We start from the raw sequence: 19682 nt of genomic DNA, 5'->3' as shown, positions 1-19682 counted from the left end.
CATTAATTATATACTATTCAGGATTCCAGCTTCTCTTTTTACAGTCACATCACTTTATCTGTTCCACAAATAAAAAGACATTTGTCTGAATTCTGTCTGGAGCAGTTAGTAATCTGGTATGTTTTAACTTACATTCCAGTGAAAAATCATTTTACAGAGCTTTAAGAAACATTAAAAAAATCTCCTTATGGAATATCTACCCAAGAATATGTAAGGAAAGCGGCAGCTCTGTTATAGTTCACCTTTTAAAAATGCAGCTAAAACATTCCATGCCACTGTGATCGAAATTAAAAAGAATAGCTTCTTATATATAGCTTCACATAGAGTGCTTCTCTGCCCTGCAAGAGTAATACTTAATTGTCAGTTTAAGATATGACATGAAACCCTTTTCTTCACTGCTCAGTGACTTGGCAGATTCAGGCTGTCAATTTCATTTCATGTATTCAAGGCAAACTATTTAGTTTTAGGATGAATGAAGCAGCACTTCTAATTGTGAATAGAAACTCTAACTAGAAAGGATAGAAACTGGACAATGAGTTCTAGCATCAGTGAAAATTGTCCTTTCAGCCTTGAGAAATCAAATGCAGAAGTACTCATGAGTTTGGCCGTCCAGTGATTTGAGGAAAGCTGTGCTGCAGGAGAAAGAAATGGTCAAATATATTTTGCTGAATTTTTATTTGTAGATAAGAATGGCATTATTAGCAGCTAAATAAATAGTGTTCTTCAGTAATGGGATAACTGACAAAAACCAAAGAAGTTAAATTAAAAAACACTGGGTACTTGCTAGTGCAGTTGTCATAATATTTAGTAGAAAGTTTGAAGTGTGTGGAGGCCACCATGGTGTAATGGTTTGAGTGTTGGGCAAAGCTCTTGGAGACCAGGATTTGGATGCATCCTCTCAGTCATGGAAATACATTGGATAACTTTGGGCAAGTCACATTCTCTCAAGCCTTAGATGATAACAATGGAAACTGCACTCTGAACAAATCTTGCCAAGAAAACCTTTGCCTTAGAGCAGTGGTTCTCAGCCTGGGGTCCCCAGATGTTTTTGGCCTTCAACTCCCAGAAATCCTAATAGCTGGTAAACTGGCTGGGATTTCTGGGAGTTGTAGGCCAAAAACATCTGGGGACCCCAGGTTGAGAACCACTGCCTTAGAGTTATTGTAAATTGAAAGTACGTGAAAGCACATAGTCTGAGGGCTCAATACCCAAGAAGCAAAAGATCTCATTTGATCTTAGACAGTAAGCAAGGCCAGCCTTGGTTATTACTCAGATAGGAGGCCAGTTGTTGTAGGCTATATTTTAGAAGAAGTAACTGGCAAAATAACTTTTCAGTATTCTTTGTCTTAAAAAATCTGATGAAATCCATGGGTTTATCATAATAGCTCAGGTGCATACACACATAATTCTAGCAGTACCCATGTGGTCACTTATTCTCATGAGTGTGCCATACTATTTCCAGGTACCTGATCAGAGTTTGAACATGTTAATGTCAGCCTTAATTAACATCAAATATTTAAAGAAAATTACTTAAAATGTGAAAACATCAAGAGATGCTTAGAAATTTAGAAACAGAATACATTAGCATAGCATAGCAAAAATCCCTTGTCTGGACTTCCAAAATTGTTCACATGGATGGTTGAGGTAGTGACACCTTTACTTTCTAATAATCAAACTTACATAAATTTTGTTTCATACACAATTTTATTTAAAGTTGTCTTCAGGCTTTGAGTATAATTTGAATATTAAATGGAAATGAATTTTGTGTTTAGACTTGGGTCTCACTATGTATTCCACAATCTAAAAAATACAGAACACTTTTAGTCCCAAGAATTTTGGATAAGGGATACTCAACCCATATTTTACACAAGATGTTGTACATGTTACTAGTTATAGCTATCATGCAGAAGAAACATTCACTTGGTTTTTTTTTATAATGATGATTTAAAAGTAGCTATCCGCCAACATTTGGAAAGAACAGAGTCATGTTTTACACATTTAGGTGGAAGAGTTTCACTACAGTAATGCTGTAGGACTGGTGCCACATGCCAGCCATCTGCTATGCTTGGCTTCAGACTTCCATCACAGGAACAAGTTCCTTAGTTTAAATTTAGAAATATGTAGATAGTATTTGGTACAGATGAAATTTATTTCTTTAAAAAGACAAGGAATTTAGTTACATGAGGCTGGCTTCAAAGAAAGAAAACGATGAATGCTCAAGCTTCTCACCACATGGTTTGGATTCATTTCATCCACATGTAAATGTTGTTGTCTTCTCATGGACACTTCACATTTCTGTTAGCAATTATTTCAATATCCAAGTCATCCCCATTGTTTTCTCCTGGCTTAGACAAATCTTGAGCACAGATGTTCCAATACCATGCTGCCTACTATGATGCAGGTCTGATGTCACAAGGAGGTCCATAGCTGCACTCATGAAACTGCCCAGTTTGCTCTATACTGGAGAAAGTGAAAGAAAAACTGGCTATTGAATGAATGAAAACAACTGCCTTAGCTAGGTGCCCATCATATACTATAAATTTTAATTTAGAAGCAAAGTCTTGCCAGAACCTGTCACTTGAAAACCTGCTTTGCTATCTGATGTCAAGCTTTAAAGTCAAAAACTGGTTATCTGATGAAACTCAAAATATAATGGTATCCAATTAAAGGGTTCTTCTACTCAGTTCAGCAGAGCAAGGGTCAAAAGCTCATAAATTGATAATGTATGTATGAGTCCACAATTTTCACTTTGAAATTCAAATACAGATTATGAGGCTGGATACTGAATTTAGGGCCAGTCTTGTTCTTATTTTCTAGATTTAAAAGGGGGAATGATCTCCTCCACAGCTGAACATAGTACGCCCTGTCCCATTTCTAAGTAAAGGAAAGTTCAGAACAACATTGGGCTTTGCAAATAGGACTTGAATGTTTATTGGATATGAAAGGATGGGAAGGGATCAGAAGAAACAATCAGTAAAGGAAAGTGACCAAGCAAAGAAGATATGCTGAAGGACTGTCAGGAACACACAATGAAGACATAATAATAACTTTTGAAGGAAGGTTTTTTTAATTTCAATTGACTTTTTTATTTATGGTTTTAAATATTTAAACAAGATAAAAAAATTGAATGGTGTACACCAGGATCTGAAGTCCTATTATGAACAAATGACAAACAAGTCATTACTAAAATGTATAAGTTAATATTAAAAATCGAGATAGAATATGAACAAGTAAAGAATTGTATGATAAAATTTATTTTATAAAATAAAATATACAAATGATGCAGTGGGAAAGGATCTGGTTAAAAGGTTAGAAATGCACTTTATGCTATAATCTTTCTTGCTGGGACTGCTGATGGCTCACAAACTGGCACTGGTCCACTTTGAGTGGCACTGATCTAATATATGCTGGGTAAAATGAACTCATATGGAAAGCCCCTCTCCTGTTAGCTTAATTGCCCCCTCGTGCTCTTTGCATATTTTCTTGCCTTTCAAACATTACAGTTAAGGAAGAAACTTAGATGGACGGATCTGTTATCCTTCAATGACAAAGCAATAGAACTAGAGCAGAACTTATTAAGAGGCTATAAATCTTCCAGTATATTTTTGCTTGGGTTCTTTGTGTGCGTCTTGATTTCAGCTTCTGGTTTTTCCTTCAAATCAGTTTGGGGTCTTATTAATGCACATCCACAACTGGCACTTCATGGCTGTCAAAATGAGGCTACAATCCAAAAAAGATGTTAAGCAGTTAACACAACAGAAGGACACAATAAAGTATGACACAACAGGACAGATACTGTGAATGAGGAGAAGAAGAATAGAATAAAGTCATCTGCAGTATTACCAAATGCATTCTGGTGAGAACTGATAGTGCAAATAATTAAACATCTTGATAAAATTTTGTCTTCCACAAAGTGAAAAAACATCAAAATACAGGAAGGGAAATAACATACAGTATGAATAAAACATAATGTTTTAAATGTAAGGGGAAACAAAGACAGTGAATTTTATTTTAACCTTGTTAAATAGAATCTATCATTGCCATCTGCTGGCTGCATGTATGTTACTTTGTTCCTATTGATCATAGTATTTATTTCTTATGGAAATTCAAATTATCTCAGTAGATTGGATCATCATAATCCACGATCACTCGTGTCCAAGTAGGATGGCCTTCCAAGCATAAGTTCTTGGCAGTAGATCCATAGGTGACTGTGCAGACTTATTCTTGACCCACGTGTTCTTCCACAGTGAGGACATCAGATTCCAGATGGAAGGCCATCCCAGTCAGGGTTGGCTTGACGCTCCTTCCTCTTGGCGCGTTTCTCCCTTAAGCCCTCCATTCATGCCTCTTCGAATTCTACAGCACTGCTGGTCACAGCTGACCTCCAGTTAGAGCGCTCAAGGGCCAGGACTTCCCAGTTCTTGTTGTCTATGCCACAGTTTTTAAGGTAGGCTTTAAGCCCATCTTTAAATCACTTTTCCTGTCCACCAACCTTCGATTTTCTGTTCTTCAGTTGGGAGTAGAGTAACTGCTTTGGAAAATTTGGATAACGTGGCCAGTTCAGTGCAGTTGATGGCAGAGAATCATCACTTCAATGCTCATTGTCTTTGTTTTGTTCAGCATGCTGACATTTGTCTGCCTGTCTTCCCAAGAGATTTGAGGGATGATGGAATCATTCCAGGAGTTGAGTGTGACATCTGTTTCCCAGGTGTATAACATGATTGGGAGGATAATAGCTTTATAAACAAGCATTTTGGTATCCCTACGAATGTCCTGATCCTCAAACACCCTCTGCTTCATTCAGAACAATGCTGCACTCGCAGAGCTCCGGTGGTGTTGTATTTTAGTGTCAGTGTTGATTTTTATGGAGAGGTGACTGCCAAGGTAGCAGAAATGGTCAAGATTTTCTAACATTACACCATTAAACAGAATTTCTGACATTGCAAAAGGATTGGCTGGTACCTGTTGAAAGAGCACTTTGCTTTTCTTGATGTTCAGTGAGAGGCCAATCTTTTTGTATGCTTCTGCAAAGGCATGTAGAGTGGCTTGTAGGTCTTCTTCTGAATGAGCACAGACCACACTATCATCAGCATATCTGAGTTGTCGTTACCTTGGTTTTGGCTTTCAGTCTGCTGAGGTTAAATAGCTTGTCATCTGTGTGATAGATGATTTCCACACTGGTGGGAAGATTCCCATTAACATGGTGCAGATTAGATATGTAAGAAAGAAGAGCCTCTAAAAGACAAGCAGTTTTATAGGGATGTATGGAATTGACACTACTGTTCATTCTAAATAATGGGAAGGTTGCTTGATCAATCTTCATCCCACAACACTTGCACATGTTGTTGCAATTGAAGTAAGCAAGCAGTAGTATGGTAAAGTCTGATAGTTGTATAAGGAAATGTGTCTTTCCTTTCTCTGTTAGAGGACATTCATAATAACAATGAGCCACAAAGAGAATTCCTACTTAAGGTAAAATTTTCTGAAAGAGATGGCAATGAACATAAACTTGTTTCTATGTATTTAGAGAAAGATAAGAACACAGCCCAATAATCTGTCATCGTTCAAATATTTCTCCAGTGAATCCTGGAAGAAGGGAGAGAGGGGGCCCTCTAGAACTAGGTAAAGGGGCTGCCCTCCCCCAAAATGATCTGGCAAAAATGAACCATGTAAACTTCTAGGTAATGAAATCTTGTTAAGAACCTGCAATCAGAAGTATTCTAAATGAGCAACGTTATGAAATATGAAGACAGCAATTGTCATTTAACCCTCCTAGGAATAAAAAAAATTCTAAAATTTATAAAAAATAGAACCAACTCTACTATTCTATGATTCTATGATTCTTGCAAGCTGTCCTATGCACACTTACTTGGGAGTATGTGAACTGGAACTCAGGGATGGCATTTTTATGTATACATTGTGCAAGTAATTACCACTTGCTTTTCATGAGCAACAAGATATGTCCACCTCCCAGGTGGATTTTCACATCTCTGCTCTAGAATCTGATTTTATGTTTGAACCCGTGAAATCTTTTTTTAGAAAGACAGCTAAAATTTGGATGACAAAAATATCCCTGCTGTCTTTATTAGCTTTACAATTGTCATCTGAAATAATGAAGTTAATCAAAGATTAAAAAATAAAACTTCACTTGGTGCTGTGTGACTGTATCCATCAACAAGACTGATCTCTTGCCTATCTTCCTGGTGTTTGCACTTTGCAACTGCTGCCTGCAGGAATCAAGTTTCAGAGGTTGCCTACGCCAAGAGCACCTTTGTCGAAGCTGGAAACAGCCTTCTGCTATTGAAACAACACATTCAGGTTTGCTGAACAGTTTGCCAGCCAATGTTGCACAAATTTTGCAGAGCATGCTTGATTAAGTATTCAGATAGATTTTTTGTAAACTATCCTGTGCAATTTGTATACATTGGATTATAAACATCATTGAGGATGGGGGGAGATGCATTCAGAAAAGATTAACCCTGCAGTACACTAAAACATTGTTTCACAAGACCATATTGAAACACAGATGTTTATTCACTCAAAGAAAACAGAGGATTTTTCCCAGCCCTCATTTTTTAAAAATTTCATTTAAATTTGTGAACATATGAGTCCACAATGTAAAAGAAAAGGTTTTGTGTATTTAGGTTTCTCCAAAACACTCATTTCAATAGGCTTTTTAACATTGATTTTCACCAACAGTATCACAAAAGTTGTCTTTTTTAAAAACATAACTGTAAGCAACAGTAATTCTAGAAACACTAAAGGGAAAAAAGCATAGCAATGTCCACAGTTACAAGAAAAAGTGCACATTACTTTGTCACAATCACAGTCATTACTTGAAAAACTATATGTAACAAGTAGATAGAAAATATCACCAATGCCTTAAACTCATTGTCAAAAACCAAAGTACATAAAAATTGTACACAAAATAAGGCAAATTCAGGAATGCACAAGGAACTTGTTATTTAACAAAAGCTAACCAACATAACAGATATTACAATAAGCAAGAACTAAAATACTTTTCTCTCTAATTACACAAAAATAAGGTTTCCTTAGCGCACAACAAAAACACCTTTGATGCATAATTCACATCATAAAATAAGAAATGGAAGTAAGGGAGTCAGGAAAAGGGGTTTTTGTTTTAAGTGGCAGCTGCATTCTTTACATGTTTTTTTTTTAAACAGTTCAGTATTAGCATTTTAAAAAAATCACACCAGAAGTGTCAATGGCCCTTTTCAGTTACATATTCATTTAAAAAAATAAAAAGAAATAAATACACACAAGAGTGCAAATTTTCCGATTGTCACTTGCAACCTCTTCACATTCAATCATCTACATCCATTCACTACTAGAAGGACTTGTACAAGACAGCAGCAGCAATCCTGGAGTTCAGTGAGCTAGTTTATATGAAACCACTTAAAAATTAATGATATGTCTTTTAAAAATAGTGCTTATGTGTTTATCAATTGATAATAAAACTGAAACTCATTATGAAACCAAAATGAAAATGGCATGAGTGTAAAGAATGTCTACTTCCTTTGGAAGTCACCTGACAGATATTTGTGGAGTGCTCCACCAGGGAATGGGGTTGACCATCAAAAAAAGGTACCAATTGCAGAATGAATGTGGATTGGAAAGAGAGAGGGAGATTTCAAAAAGAGGATGTACAATAACTCCTCAAAACATTATTTGAAAAATCAGTGAAAAATTATCAAAGTAAAAATGATCAATTTAGAATGAGAACCAACATTTTTGTCTTGTTTTTTTTTCTATAAAAATTACATTTTCTTTAAAATACAAGATCCTTTTCATTGCAATTGCATCCTGTTAACAACAGGGCATTTGGCAAGACCTTGCCATTTAATGCAGCTTAGAGTTCACTGAGTCAATAGCACATTCCACTAATATTGCACTTGGATTTTGGACTGATTTTAAACCCCCAGGTATCTTCTGTTTCTGTCCATGTTCGAGCGAGTTAACATTTGTATCCACTTTTTTGCTATTGATGCTGACACACTAGAACAAATGCACATTAAGCAATAGGCTGGATATAGTATCTCAGACATTTTGGAGTTTCAAGAACCCTAACACACCAAGAACAGCAAGAACAGTGGCATTATGGTTATTAACTCGTCAACAAGACTGTGCAGTAATGAAAAGATTTGCTCTGGGAAATCAAAATGTCATTAGTGGAAATTGTGTGATATAACTAGGTCAGCAGGTTCATCACATGTCTCAGTTCTGCTGCAAAATAAGGTTTTCTAGTTCATCTGCTGAACGCAATAAAAAAGCAGCTGATTCTCGGTATCCTGCAACCAGTTGCCGTACTGCATTAATTTCGGTTGGATTCAACTGAGGTCTAGAGCTGGCACTGCTAGAAGATCCCGAAGTGGTTGCTAACTGCCTCTTCATACTGAGATCAGTTGGACCTGGAAATGACAAACAAAACATATCAGTAATCTTACTGAACCCAGTACAAAAGTAGGCCAAACTCACTGGCAAAGAAAGAGACATGACCGTAGAAGAGCCTTTTAGTTAATCAGTGCTTCATCAGCTATATATGTATATTGTTTCATTTAGCTTTTACATTCATATCATGCTAGCTTCATTTTTGTGGTGCTATTGGCACAACTCTATGCTGCTGTACCATCTGGTAGGTGACAAATCTGTGGCTGATGCTATTTCTTGATGTAATTTGATCATAATATTATGGCTTCTTTATACAAAGCTATAATTTTTTAGTTTCAAATGTGTCATTGATAGAGTTAAACAACAGAGTTGAAAGAGAAGGTTTGGGAAAAAAACTTTCTTATCTTCATTATCAGTACAATAGTCATTTGATCTGTATTTTGATCTAACTTCCTACTACCCAAAACTATCAAAGTAAAGTGTACTTGACATACAGAACATCCAGACCTCTGTTACTCTTCCTATTGAATTCAAGGTCAGGCAGCACAGCATAATGCCACATCAGATAATCTGCCTGGCCTATCTATATCTATATCTATATCTATCTATATTGCTTGGAGTGTTCCAAAAGCATCAGCATAAGGTTTGAGACTGTATCAGTGGTGCCTATGGGGTTATTGCAAGGGGACTGGTTTGATATCAGTTTCTAAGTCGCCTTGGAGATTGTTCAGCTCCTTTGTATCTTCAGTGTAGCCTCTTGGAGCTTCTAATTCTGTTCCTTATAATCTGTGCTTTGGGTCAAAGACTTGGAGAATAATAGCAAGCTATTTAAAAAATTGCATAGTTTTGAATATGTAGCTTTTGCTGAGTGATAAATTTGGATAGGCCATGTATGTTATAGGCTTTATTTCAGAGGAAGGAACTGGGGAAAATGTTTCTGAGTATTCCTTGACTTGGGAAACCCTATGAAATTTAGAGTGTCATCATAAGCCACTTGAGGCACATACACAAATAGGCATTTTTGCTTGGTGCAATTGGAGGCGCATGCTACAAAAATACATTGCATTCTGCTTCCAAGAGGTCCAAAGGTCACTAGCTATCATAGTTTGTTGCATGCTTTTGTGAGTCAGCATTTGCTATGTCACACATGTCAAGATTTTCAGTTGCTTCTAAGAGCAGCAAATTCAACCTGATGTGTATATATATAATATGTATAAAGAATTTCTGTCATATCATTTCCAGCAAGCTCAGGATATTATTTCTCTAGCCATCTTCTCTAGCCATACATTCAGTCATTTATATTGTAACTAGTTACTGTCTATGGTTTATAGAATCATTTACGTTTTCATAGGCATCACATATTTTTGGAAGGTAAGCAATTCTTGTTTTAACTAAATCATTTAAAATGCTACAAGCACTGTGAATCCTCTCCAAGAAGTAGACATTCATTTATCATATTAGCTGCTGAGTAAATCTGACATTAAATACATTGCTGGATAAATGACTTGCAAGATTTAACATGAGGTAGTTATTGCTTCATAAATTACTCATTGGCAGCATCAATTACTTAGAATTTTAAAATGCTGGCCAGATATATGATACAGCTGCTTATTTGACTGATAAAAGTACTGATGGCTCATGGAAAGCAAAGCCATATGTGAATTATCTCTGCAGTAACCCACTTCAGTTGCTAGTACAGGACAGCCTGTTGGAGACTTAATTCTCTGCTGGAGACAACAGGCTCTGGCAAATTCAAATATAATCTTTAAGATGATTGCCGTCTATTTTCTATAGAATTAATAATAGTAATATATACCTTGAATAGAAAATGTAGATAGACACCCAGACATCTATGATAAGACATAAAACTATGTTTGTTTCTAGTAACTAACATGGGCAAGAATCTAAAGAACAATCAAATTGGATCAACAAGCCAGGGTCTCTAATACTTGTCTGCCTTGAACATATGTATTGCAAAGAACAGTTTTTGAAATGGAGAGTAATTTGCTCATATTTATTCCAATGTTTTTTATTTTTAAAATCCTGATCGTGCAGAGAAAGACTACTCAGAATCTTGTGCAATTTTATCTCAATATCTATATGAACATCACAAAGTGTTGTGGAGGAAATTTACATAGTTTCCGCACAAAATCTTCAGTTTTGTGCACAGAAAACATTTTTTTCTATATAAAAATGGGTGTGGTGGTTCAGTCTGATTATGAAGAAAGGGGATTTGGGGAACAGCAGTGTGTTCCAGGAAATGTGGAGCCGCAGTTTGTCCCAGGGAATCTTGTTAACTCAGAAAGGCAGGTGGATTCGAGAGCTGAGGATGGCTTGGGAAAACAGACGGAAGGGAATGTGGAAAGTTCTCAGTTGAGCAAAGATAAGGATGACCTTCTACAGCAGTCTGAGAATTGTCAACAGAGCTCGGCAGTGAGGGGGATGCTTGTTAGACAGGGATTCCAGATTAAAGGCCTCCGTCGCTCTGTGGGGATTGCAGGCAGACGCAGAGAAACAAGAGTGCACAGAAATGTGTTTATGTCTTGCAAGGAGGGTTAAAAGAGATCTAATTTGGGAAAGATTTCAGTCAGAGCAACCTCGCTTTTAGAGAATCATCTCTTGTCATGCTTTCGGTTCAAGCCTCGTCTCATGCCTAGAATCTGTGTTTGGATTACTTTTGAAACTCATGTATTCATGTTATCTTGGATCTATTGTGTTATTTTTGGGACTCTGGACTAATAACTATGAAATCATTGATCTGCATTTAAGGATTGCACTTGCAATTGGATTTTACTTTCTTTACTGCTTTTTATTACGTTTTGCTATCTTTCTTCAATAAACTAAAAAAAACTCAAGCCTGTTATGGTGGAGTTTGTGTGTTGGAGCAAGGTGAACCAGTGCTGAGGTGCGACAACGGGAATTCTGCACTCAAAAATGTGTTTTTCTACACAGAACAACTCATTCTCATCATTCTGGGATGCTTGATTAGAAGAAGAATACTGCAAATGAACATTCATTTTCTCCCATAGTAGGGGGGAGACTACTGAAATTATTCATTGTTTTATATGATCACCCAGCAACAATATAATATTCTTCTACTTCAGCAAATTTCCCATTGGCGTTTGAATGTATATAAATTTGTGGATTCAATCAGAAATTTTGGGGAGTTTCTGAACAATGTCTATGTATATATTTACCACACACTTTTCTTTCCTTTCTCCCCACTTCCTTTTGCAAGACTCAGCTTTGCCATCTAATATTAACTGTGTGTTTAGTACATAATACAATTAGACTGCGGAAAATGTTGTGCAAAAGAGACACATATGTGGAACATATCATGTCTTTTCAGAGATGAGACAATACATGGCCAGCAGACAAAGGGCAAAATGTTTGTAATGAGTTGGCTCTAATAAACCGACACACAAAAATTGTCAAACCTCTTTTGCTTTCCCACCGAAAGTCTATTTTATTTCCACTACATATCAATTGGACAATTTTTCCCAATTGTAAGACAGTCATGCAATCTTTCTTTCAATATGATTTTATATTTTTGGAACCTTTATATTTTTTTCACTAGTCCAGGATCGATTAATGAAGATGAAAGACCAGTAATCCCTTATGTCTGAATATATCATAAATAAAATATCCTTAGTCACAGCTAGCAAAGTCATAGTTTTTCTTTGTTAGAAAGTTCAGAAAAAAACCAAAATAATCTAATTACCTACCAAAAGGAATGCAAGTTTGTTTTCATTTTAGCATGAATGAAAGTTTTTTTAAAAGGCATACAATATTTCTAAAATTATTTCACATGTTTAATCTGATAGTGTTATGCAGTGATAGGTTGCATTGTTTTATTGTCCAGAAACCTGCTTGTTAATATGCACCTAAATCAATAAATTGTGTCCATCTATTCTATTAAGTATCAGAGTACTTAATTTAAGCCACGTATATTGCTCTTATTGACTATTTTTTTCTATAACAAAAGATGGCATTTTCATCCTAAGTATTTTCAGAATATGGTGGGGACTTAGCCATGCAAATATACATGCAAAAGGCAGTAATAAATACTCACCACTGGTAGAAGCATCACTGAGATTTATCAAACCTCCTCCTAGCCCTCTGTAACTATGGTAACTGTAGGTCCCATTTCCATTTATGTACAACACCTCCTGTGTGCTGGAAACAGCTGATGTTGAGTAAGTGACCTGGGTGGGTTCTTGTTTCAATGATTTTTCAGCTGGAGCAGTTTCATCCTGCAGAAACAATGGTTCAGTGGGTAATATCAAATCACAGCTCTATTTTTCTCTTCGAAGTAAGAAGCAGTTAGCTTGTTATTTATTGGACTTTCTCTTTCACTACTTTCAATGCAAGTTAAAGAAAATGTGGAACAAGCTTAGACTGGTTTTAAAATGACACTATCTAACTCAGGGAAAGCATGAAAATGTTGATGGGAAGAAGGAAGGCTTAAGTTTTTTGTAACAGAAATGGTCATTTGTGGATATTTCATTTCTTGCTTATTAATAATAAATAGATTTTCTGTAGGGAATATATAAGGGTACAAGATTTGATTTGAAGTATCAATAATTAAATGGGGAGAGATATTGATGGGCTTTATAGTTTATTTTGGGCCCTGTCTACATGGGCCAAATAATGTGAATTCACCTTGCATAGGATATATGGCTAGATTGCAGCAGATGCTGGCAGAAGGGGAAGTGGGATTTACTTTGGACCATCCAGGAAGCTTGAGAAGAATCTCCATGTTTTGGCAGTGTGGACAGCTAGATCATGAAACTATTTTTCATTCACCATAGTCTCCTACCCTTGAATTAATAATTATGAAATTTTTGCACTGTCCTGCCTAGTGGCACATCTATAAAGTATGGCATTTTAACTGCCAAATAACAATGGGGTTGAGATAAGATGCAGTCATCCTGTCTTCAGCCACCCATTTGATAACTTCACTTCCACACAAAAAATGCACATATCCTGGAATTTTATAGAGACCTATTCTTGATCTGCATGTTCTCCCGCAGTGAGGAAATCGGTTTCCAGGTGGAAGGCGGTCCCGGGCAGGGTTAGCTTGACAGGCCTTCCTCTTGGCACGTTTCTCCCTTAAGCCCTCCATTCGTGCCTCTTCGAACTCCGCAGCACTGCTGGTCACAGCTGACCTCCAATTAGAGCGCTCAAGGGCCAGGGCTTCCCAGTTCTCAGTGTCTATGCCACAGTTTTTAAGGTTGGCTTTAGGCCCATCTTTAAATCTCTTTTCCTGCCCACCAACATTACGTTTCCCATTCTTGAGTTCAAAGTAGAGCAACTTCTTTGGGAGACGGTGATCAGGCATTCGGAAAACGTGGCCAGTCCAACAGAGTTGATGGCGTAGGAGCATCGCTTCAATGCTGGTGGTCTTTGCTTCCTCAAGCACGGTGACATTTGTCCACCTGTCTTCCCAAGAGATTTGCAGGATTTGTCTGAGGCAACGCTGATAGAAACGCTCCAGGAGTTTGGTGTGATGTCTACAGACTTTCCACGTTTTGCAGGCATACAGCAGGGTTGGGAGGACAATGGCTTTATAAACAAGCACCTTGGTATCTCTACGGATGTCCCAATCATCAAACACTCGCTGCTTCATTCTGAACAATGCTGCACCTGCAGAGCTCAGGCAGTGTTGTATTTCAGTGTCAATGTTGACTTTTGTGGAGAGGTGGCTGCCAAGGTAGCGGAAATGGTCAACGTTTTCTAATGTTACACCATTAAGCTGTATTCCTGGCATTGCAGAGGGATTAGCTGGTGCCTGTTGGAAGAGCACTTTGGTTTTCTCAATGTTCAATGAGAGGCCGAGCTTCTCGTATGCTTCTGCGAAGGTGTTTAGAGTGGCTTGTAGGTCTTCTTCTGAGTGCGCACAGACTACGTTGTCATCGGCATATTGGAGTTCTATAACACATGTTGTGGTGACCTTGGTTTTGGTTCTTAGTCTGCTGAGGTTAAATAGCTTGCCATCTGTCCGACAGATGATTTCCACTCCGGTGGGAAGCTTCCCATCAACAAGGTGAAATATCATAGCGATGAAGATGGAAAATAAGGTAGTGGCAAAAACACATCCCTGCTTGACACCCGATTCCACCTTAAATGGGTCACTTTGGGAGCTGTTGCTATCCAAGACTGTTGCCATCATGTCATCATGGAGGTGCCAAAGGATGTTCACAGGTTTGTCAGGGCACCCGATTTTTTGGAGGATGGTCCAAGGAGCGCTGCGATTCACTGTATCGAATGCCTTTGCAAGGTCAATGAATGCCATGTACAGAAGGTGATTTTGTTCCCTGCATTTTTCTTGGAGCTGTCGAGCAGTGAAGATCATGTCCACTGTTCCTCTGGAGGGACGGAAGCCATTCTGGGATTCTGGGAGGGTGTCTTCTGAGACAGGGAGAAGGCGGTTTGCAAGGATTCTTGCGGGGATTTTCCCAGTGGAGGTTAGAAAGGAGATACCGCGATAGTTCCCGCAGTCTGTTCTATCCCCTTTCTTGAAAAGGGTGATGATGGTGAAATCCTTGGAGTCTGCTGGGATTTTCTTGGTCATCCATACTTTTTCAATGAGCTGGTGGAGTTGCTGTATCAGCTCAGGTCCACCCTCTTTGAAGATTTCAGCAGGGATCCCATCAGGTCCGATGGCTTTGTTGTTTTTTTGCTGGCTGATGGCATTGCTAACATCTTCCAAATTAGGCAGTGCTGCCAACTCATCCCTGGTTTGTTGTTGCGGGATTTGTGAGAGGGCCTCTTCGGCCACATTGGAGCTGCGATTCAGCAGGTTCTGGTAGTGCTCTTTCCAACGTAGTGCAATTGATGTTTTGTCCTATGTGATATGTGATATAGATGTGATGGAATATACATCCCCATCCAGGTCTATTCATTGTTAATTGTTACAGGCTGTGCATGATTAAATTGAATGTGAAGCATTTCATTTGGTATTCTAACTCTCATTGAATATGTTTTGGGATGTGTGTTTTAATATTGCTACTATTGCATATAAACTAGTAAAAGAACAATCTTGACATAATATTGTTTTTCATTAGCTTTAATTCTTCTGGACTTGACTCAGTTTAAATTTTATGAGCAATAAACTTGAAAACTCAAATTACAAAGCAGTGCTTTGGCATATCATAGTGGCCAAGTATTTCCTTCAATTTGTATAAGGTTATAGAGTTGATGTAATCAGTAGTGATTAAAAATATTTCTAAACAGAAACTAGATGCTGTTTGGCTCTTGATTTGGTTCATTAAACCCCATTAACATTAAGTGTTCAAGGATCATTATCTGCTGCCTGAATAAAAACATATTAACCCTTTAAGATCACGAACCAGAAGAACTCAATATGCTTTGACCTCTATAAGAATCATCCTTTTTAAACATCCAGCATAAATTCAAGTCATGGAATACCTTATGTGTATAGATGGAGTATTTTCCTATACTGAATTACTTGGTAGCCTTAAAAACACAAAAAGAGGCCCGACACACCAAGTAAAAGGACTATATAGTTCTAAGATCTACTGTACCTAGTAAAAAGAAATGAAGATGTAGTGTACAACTTAGACATAAATATGAAATATTTAATAGAACCAACTGAGAATTATTTATCTCTCCAAATAACAAGTTTTTATCAATCTATCTTTATTGCTCAATATCCAAGGTTTGACACATTTCCTTTGTCCACGCCATACCTGCTGCCGATCCATTCGCATCCGCTTTGCAGCATTTCTGCTTTCACTTTCGCAGGCTGAAGCTAGGATACTTTCTGCTACTGCTGAAGTAAGGTGTGATGGAATGGGTCGAGACTATGAAAAAAGAGAGAAAGAGCAACAGAATGTTTAAAAACCTAGCATCAGCAACACTTTCATGGCAGTGTTTACAAATAACACACATTAAGGAGAGGTCTCACTCACTAAAATGTATTTTGTTTTAACATAAAGTGGAAATGGAGATCGTTACAGTAAAAAATGAATGCTAGAAATTAAATTGCAGCTGAATCATAAATCCCCCCCACCCAACATTTTCATACACATATTCATATACACCATAAGGATGTAATCTGAAGAGACACCTCTAATATACAAATGCAGGTGTAGCATACTGGCCAAGAGAACAAAATATGATTCAAGAAATTTCTAATAGCAATCTCACCAATTGGTTTAAGGTCATACACTTTCTCTCAACTTTAATTCTCTCACCCAACATTCAGGACACTACTACTAACTTACCTTACAAAAATGTAAGAATTAAAAATAATATATGTAAAGTGCTTTCTGCACTTGCAGACAACATACAAATGTATTGTTAGTGGGATTACTGTTGTTTTTGAAATATGACTGTTTTTAATCTTAATAAATAATAAAATCTGTCATGAAATGCAGAGAAAATGCATTTTCTCACATTTTAACTTCCCTTCATCAGAAACTTAGAGATCTCTATCTTGCAATTCTGGCTAAGGATGCTTTAAGATCTCTAAATTATGAAGCAATCTCAGTGTTGAAGCAATCCATAAATTGGCATTATTTTTATTTTACCATATAACTACCCTACCCATCTTCAAAATATTTTAAAGATTGTACATCAGCAACTATAATCTCTATTATCATGTCAATGTTGAGTTGATATGCTTTTTACAGTCTAACAAGACAGACTTTGATTGACTCCTTAAGAAATATCTATACAAGCCATACATTATTTTGCATTCTGATTGACCTATGGAAGAGCATCTATGCAAAATCAGAATGCTGGTTGATTACCAATTTGATGTATATGAATCATAGAATCATAGAATAATAGAGTTGGAAGAGACCTCACGGGCCATCCAGTCCAACCCCCTGCCAAGAAGCAGGAAATCGCATTCAAAGCACCCCCAACAGATAGCCATCCAGCCTCTGCTTAAAAGCCTCCAAAGAAGGAGCCTCCACCACAGCCCGGGGCAGAGAGTTCCACTGCCGAACAGCCTTCACAGTGAGGAAGTTCTTCCTGATGTTCAGGTGGAATCTCCTGTAGTTTGAAGCCATTGTTCCGCGCCCTAGTCTGCAGGGCAGCAGAAAACAAGCTTGCTCCCTCCTCCCTATGACTTCCCTTCACGTATTTGTACATGGCTATCATGTCTCCTCTCAGCCTTCTCCTCTGCATGCTAAACATGCCTAGTTCTTTAAGCCGCTCCTCATAGGGTTTGTTCTCCAGACATTTGTTTATTTTTCTTTTGCTCCAAAGCAAAATGCTTGAAATGTGTTTTCATTTCCCCTGTTTGTTGTGAAAAAAATTAGCAAGCACAACCTTGCACAGTATTGTGGATGCCTACTGTTTCGTTAATAAATGTTGTGCCCATTTCCATTACAATCTTGTTGTTAACTGCATTTTATGAAATATTCAGCTGCAAAGAGCTAATCATAACCATACTAAACTGAATGTGTTTAAGTTACCTATTGGAAGTCAACAGGTATTCAATGATTGAAAAATGATATATTAATAAGTAACATATATACCCAGCTTTGACTAGGTGTCAATGGGAGAGCTGGCCACCTACTTTCTCCCTTCTCCAGCTCTGAGATGGCCTACTTCACAATGTGTCAATTGCAACAATTGTAATCAGGCTCTCTTCCTGGCTCTTTCCTCCCTTCCTCTTATATACATGTCACCTTTCAAAGCTGGAGAAGGGAGAAAGTAGGTAGGCAGCAGTCCCAACAACACCCGGGTAATGCTGAGTATATACATTAGGTATTTATCTATGCTAGTTTTTTATATAAAAAGAAAACCCATTAGTTCCATTTGGGAGGACATCTATCCAAAAATGAGTACTGCTGGTAGTTCCATTAGATTAAATATTTCAGTAACTTCCCCTCTGAAACACAATTTTGTCTGAGTTATGAATTTTCTTAGATGAAAAATGGGCAGCCCTTATTGTGATGTAAGCACAGAATGAGCATTCCTTATCCATAATTCCAAAATCCAAAATAGTAAAAAAAAAATGCATATTTTCCTAATGGGTGGCTGATATAGTGACATCTTTGCTTCCTGGTGGTTCAGTGCACACAAACTTTGATTTATGCACACAGTTTTTAAAATATTGTATAAAAGAGCATTCAGACAATGTGTATATGAGGTATATTAAAAATAAATATTTTTGTGTTTTGATCTGAGTCAAAACACAAAATGTGAAAAATCTGAAATCCAACGCAATATACCTCTAGTCCCAAGCACGTTGGATAAGAGATACTCAACCTGTATTGCCATTTTACTTATGCAGTAAATTGAAACAGAACATACTTCTCATTTTTGTGTACATTCAGCTTATTGTATTACTTGGCTGAAGTACTTTTGCCTTTGCTTGCAGAAGCCACTGGAATGACCTAGCCATGTATATCTTGGACTCCTTCAAATGACATAGTGTTGTCTTGATCAAACAACCTGATAAAAACATCACTAATCATACAAGTACTATCACAGAGTTAAGATGAAGCCCACAGATATAACCAAATTTACAGAAGACCGTTCAAGGATATAAGCAGCTAATACACCAATAAAATTAGAAACTTGCTGTAAACCGGGTATTAGTTGTTACTACTATTGACTTTCTATCTATTTAACCTTTTCCTGAAGCTGCAACTCAATGTGAGTTTCAAATTTAAAGACACTAGAAGACATAGCACTGTATATTGTTGTTATAGTAGATGCTAAAATGTTAATGCTGCCTGATATTATAGACCAAAGTTGAGATTCTATGTTTATTAAAACAAAATCAGAAGGGATTATGTCAGAGTAAATTATATGAAGAAGATAATGCTGATAAATGTCTTTCAACAGCAGGCATAACCAATTTTCTTTACACTTCTAGCTCCAAAGAGATGGAAATGCATAGGTAGGAATGAACTCAGATTACTAGAAAATAATACATATAATTGAACTGCTAGTTCATGTCAAAAGCAAGATACTATACAAATGGTATGTGTCACTTTTTTACTTGAATGTATAAAATAAGAAAACATCTACAAATCATATCATACAGTTCTAAACATAAATATGTGTCTGCCTTTAAAGACCTATGTATTGCAAGGAAACCCTTCTCTCACATGTATATTTTAAATCTAAACTCGTACTTAAATCACAAAAAATGTGTTTTAAGGAATGCTTCCTCCTTAAAATCAAAATTCATTCATTGTAACTGGAGTAGACAGTGGCTCTTCTGTTCTATGTATAGCAGTACCACTTGAAATGTTTAATTGAATATTATGTTAGCGAAAACAGAA

At 37.1% G+C, this 19682-nt stretch overlaps 1 protein-coding gene across 5 annotated transcripts in view; it reads right to left on the bottom strand.

The window, feature by feature from the left end:
• Window positions 1-6515: 6515 nt before the first annotated feature.
• nol4 (nucleolar protein 4) overlaps window positions 6516-19682 on the bottom strand; it is a 151228-nt gene continuing 138061 nt past the window's right edge. For all 5 annotated transcript variants that reach the window (XM_003223511.3, XM_003223512.4, XM_008114894.3 and 2 more), the window contains 3 exons: window positions 16122-16235; window positions 12482-12662; window positions 6516-8429 (listed from right to left, as the gene is read on the bottom strand). In XM_003223511.3, coding sequence (XP_003223559.3) covers window positions 8236-8429; window positions 12482-12662; window positions 16122-16235 — 489 coding nt within the window. In that variant the 3' untranslated portion in view covers window positions 6516-8235. The remainder of the gene's footprint in view (window positions 8430-12481; window positions 12663-16121; window positions 16236-19682) is intronic.

This window comes from Anolis carolinensis, chromosome 4 (assembly GCF_035594765.1).
Source record: "Anolis carolinensis isolate JA03-04 chromosome 4, rAnoCar3.1.pri, whole genome shotgun sequence".
Classification (NCBI taxonomy): Eukaryota; Metazoa; Chordata; class Lepidosauria; order Squamata; family Dactyloidae; genus Anolis; species Anolis carolinensis.
The sequence above is the reverse complement of the archived record's forward strand: the minus strand, read 5'-3'. Positions and strand labels throughout refer to the sequence as shown.